The sequence below is a fragment of the Aptenodytes forsteri genome, unplaced genomic scaffold (genome assembly GCF_000699145.1).
Source record: "Aptenodytes forsteri isolate BGI_AS27 unplaced genomic scaffold, ASM69914v1 Scaffold41, whole genome shotgun sequence".
Taxonomy (NCBI): domain Eukaryota; kingdom Metazoa; phylum Chordata; class Aves; order Sphenisciformes; family Spheniscidae; genus Aptenodytes; species Aptenodytes forsteri.
In genome coordinates this window covers 878,967-882,732 of record NW_008796211.1, presented here as the reverse complement: position 1 = coordinate 882,732, position 3,766 = coordinate 878,967, and the positions used below count along the sequence as shown (strand labels likewise).

At 38.8% G+C, this 3,766-nt stretch overlaps 1 protein-coding gene across 10 annotated transcripts in view; it reads left to right on the top strand.

Annotated features, from left to right (window-relative positions):
• The window catches only part of MEF2C (myocyte enhancer factor 2C), a 139,408-nt gene extending 135,869 nt beyond the window's left edge, over positions 1 to 3,539 (top strand). For 7 of the 10 annotated variants that reach the window (XM_009288265.2, XM_009288264.2, XM_009288266.2 and 4 more), the window contains one exon: positions 2,579 to 3,539. In XM_009288265.2, coding sequence (XP_009286540.1) covers positions 2,579 to 2,900 — 322 coding nt within the window. In that variant the 3' untranslated portion in view covers positions 2,901 to 3,539. The remainder of the gene's footprint in view (positions 1 to 2,578) is intronic. The other 3 variants (XM_009288269.2, XM_009288271.2, XM_009288270.2) reach the window with 1 other exon arrangement.
• The last annotated feature ends 227 nt before the right edge of the window (positions 3,540 to 3,766 follow it).

The following is a 3,766-nucleotide window of genomic DNA, read 5'->3' as shown; positions in this document are numbered from 1 at the left end:
GAAGCTGAAAAGTCCTTGACTAGTGTAAGCACTGCTCAGCAACAACTAAAACATTGGTGTGTTATCAACATTATTCTCATCCCAAATCCAAAACACAGCACTGTACCAGCTACTAGGAAGAAAATTAACTCTATCCCAGCCAAAACCAGGACAATGACTCAAAATAATTGCTTTAATTTATTTATATTGTTTTAAACCTCAAAAATTTAGTCCTGACCTGCGAAAATGACTTCTCAACCTTTTTTCAATTTACAAAAAAGTGTTCAACCTGTAGCATTTTTAAAACTGCCACAAATTTGTATGCCAGGTATTTACATAACCCTGCTGATGAATCACAAGGAATCTAAAGAAAAGTCTATAGAGATGTATTCTCATACTCACTTCTAAAACACTATTAAAAAAGCAACATTGCAGTATAGCAATACTAGCTCTTATTTAATTGAAAATGCAGCTTCTCCCTCTAGATTAGCTTCTCCCTCGAGATTTCTTCCTTTGTGGGCTGTCACACAATAGAATGCAAGTATGTTCCATGTGAACAAATTTGACTGAATATGGTTGTTTTTAACTAGCATGGGTTTTTTAGCTGTCCCCAGCTTTGCAAAGTGGAATGTCATCTGCTCATATCAAACACTTCTAAATCAAATCCCCAGGCTCTGCCATGCTTTATTATGGGACTTTCAGGTTTAGCTACAAGCTTGGCATCTAAAATTGTATGTAATCTTATCATACATGCTAAACTGGCAGCCTGTTTTCCCAGGTGAAGTCCTGGCATCTCCTAAGCAATTGAAAAATAAAGTCACTGGAAATGAAAAGCAAAAAAAAAACACCCAGGAATGTATTTTTTATTCTTGTTGGATTCTTTTCAACAAGTTCTAAGGAAAAGAGTGGAATGTTTCACTAAATTGGAATGACAAAGTCTGATATTTACAGTTTCTTATATGTGTTAATGTAATAGTTACAAAAGCAAAGAAAATGTCCTCTTTGCCAAAAAAAAAATGCCTACATTTGCTACTGTGAGGGCTTTTACTCACGAACTCTGTGACTTATGAAAGGGATCGCTGCACATTTGGCACATTTATCTGTATAGGAATGAAGGGTAGATAAAAGCAATTGGAGGTAGAACATCCTGTTTCCTCTCTTTTCTAACAAGATTCATACATTATTAAAGACTGCAATAATTCCTGATAAAAGCAGCTGATATCATTCGATATTGAAGCCATATAGTTCCATTTTAAATCTGTCAGAAGAAAAGAAAACAACATTTTGTCTTTCATCAAAGTTGTAGTAAATGTTGCTTAAGTAAAGCTCAACTCCCAGTTGATGAGATATCAGGAAAAGTGGAATTTTTCAATAAATGAAAAGACCACATCTAAACTTAATTGTTTCTTCTACACGCTTAAAAATTACTTCCAAATCCCAATATTTCTTCTGCTTGCAGTAAAAATGCCTGCACATCCCTTTGGGTTTAAAATCTCATGAGGCCAAGTGGTCTGTTGCCCCTACTGCCTTCAGTTTCCCCCTGTATAAATACTCACGAGTAGAAACCTTGAAACTGTGTTTCACTAACTTCAGCTTAGCAAATGGTCCCTGAAGTGGAAGGTAATGGGAACTGCATGTTGAGAACTGTATTTCAATAACGAAGAGAAAAGTCAGGTTTTACCAGGAGGTGGTGCTTTTGTACAAAACATCCTGCAGATGCAAGTGATCTCATTTCTCCCATAGAGATAAAGCGCATTCTCAGTATTCACTCTCCTCCCTGCCTGTTTCAGCTTTCCTCTGCCACTACCTGCCCACATAAATTCACAGAAAATGAATTTAGAATAGTTATAAAGCTTGCCTTTGAAAAAGTTTTAGCGTGGCAGTTTCTCGTGATGCTAGGAGCATCCTTTGAGCTGGGCTCTCCTGCAGGCACACAGTACAATCCTCTGACATCTTCCACTACTCTTCAGCTTCTCTTTGGTAGTTTATTCAAAAGCATTCTTAGATTTAAACCATAAAATCATATCTAAATCCTTGCCTGCCTGTGGTATTTTATTAATGTCAATCCTAGGACCAGTAATTTCAACTCTATTCTGAAATGTATAAAATGTACCTGGCCCAAATTTTTGTTTCTGTTTTGCATCTGAAGTCACATGTCAAAATGAACAGCAATAAAAATAGTTGGGTGCATTCAAACTAATTGGATTAATCCCAGCAGAAAGTCCATGCCTCCCCTGTCTCAGCCGGTGCATACACACACACAAGCATTAGTTATAAAGAAACCTGCAGGTGCTTCCAACAGTGCAAAGGCTCGCCTTCCAAAATTTGTTGTGACACTTGAGTCAAAAAAAGGAGAGAGAGAGGTTGAAAGCGAGACCTCCTTTCAAACCGAGGGCATGTCCCGCTCAAGCCGCCCACGTTTGTTGTGATGCTTTCATCTCTTTGAATTTGTGAATTCTGCCCAGAAGACAGTCCTCGTGCTCTCTGCATGCGCTGGTCCTGCGCGAGCCTTTACACTGGTGTTTTGTGTGAGTGTTTGTGCATATCTGGGGGCTCCATGCCTCCTCCGTCTGTAACTGGGTTTCCTTTCCTCCTACAGAGCTTGCACTAGCACTCATTTATCTCAGAGTACAAATCTCTCCCTGCCTTCTACTCAAAGCCTCAACATCAAGTCAGAACCTGTTTCTCCTCCTAGAGACCGTACCACCACACCCTCGAGATACCCACAGCACACGCGCCATGAGGCGGGGAGATCTCCTGTTGACAGTTTGAGCAGCTGTAGCAGTTCCTACGATGGAAGTGACCGAGAAGATCACCGGAACGAATTCCACTCCCCCATTGGACTCACCAGACCTTCGCCGGACGAAAGGGAAAGTCCCTCTGTCAAGCGCATGCGGCTCTCTGAAGGATGGGCGACATGATAACATTATTACCTATTAGTTTTTTTTCTTGCAGTGTGTGTGTGCTATACCTTAATGGGGGAGGGGGGGTCGATATGCATTATATGTGCCGTGTGTGGAAAAAAAAAAAAGTCAGGTACTCTGTTTTGTAAAAGTACTTTTAAATTGCCTCAGTGATACAGTATAAGGATAAACAGAAATGCTGAGATAAGCTTAGCACTTGAGTTGTACAACAGAACACTTGTACAAAATAGATTTTAAGGCTAACTTCTTTTCACTGTTGTGCTCCCTTGCAAAATGTATGTTACAATAGATAGTGTCATGTTGCAGGTTCAACGTTATTTACATGTAAATAGACAAAAGGAAAACATTTGCCAGAAATGGCAGATCTTTACTGAGAGAGAAAGCAGCTGTTATGCAACATATAGAAAATGTACAGATGTTTTGACAGACCCAGCGGTTGGGTGGCCATGAATTGATGCTAGAAAGAGACTGGGTCACCTAACATACCAAAAACGCTCACAAACATGCAGGCATATCATTAGAGTATGGCACTCAGTTAAAAAGGATCAAAACATTTAAAGAGGACCATACTTGTAAAAATGTTGAGTTCGAGGGCTAACATATTTAATTTTAAAAATTCTGGGTCTGCATCACTTATTAAATAAAAAAAAATATAAAAATATGTACATTACATTTTGCTTATTTTCATATTAAAAAGTAAGACAGAGTTTGCAAAGCATTTGTGGCTTTTGTAGTTTCCTTAAGCCAAAATGTGTTCTTTTTTTCCTTGATAGCTTCGCTAATCTTTTAAACAGTCCTGAAGAAACAAACAAAAAGGACTTTTTGTATAGAAAGCACTACCCTAAGCCATGAAGAACTCCATG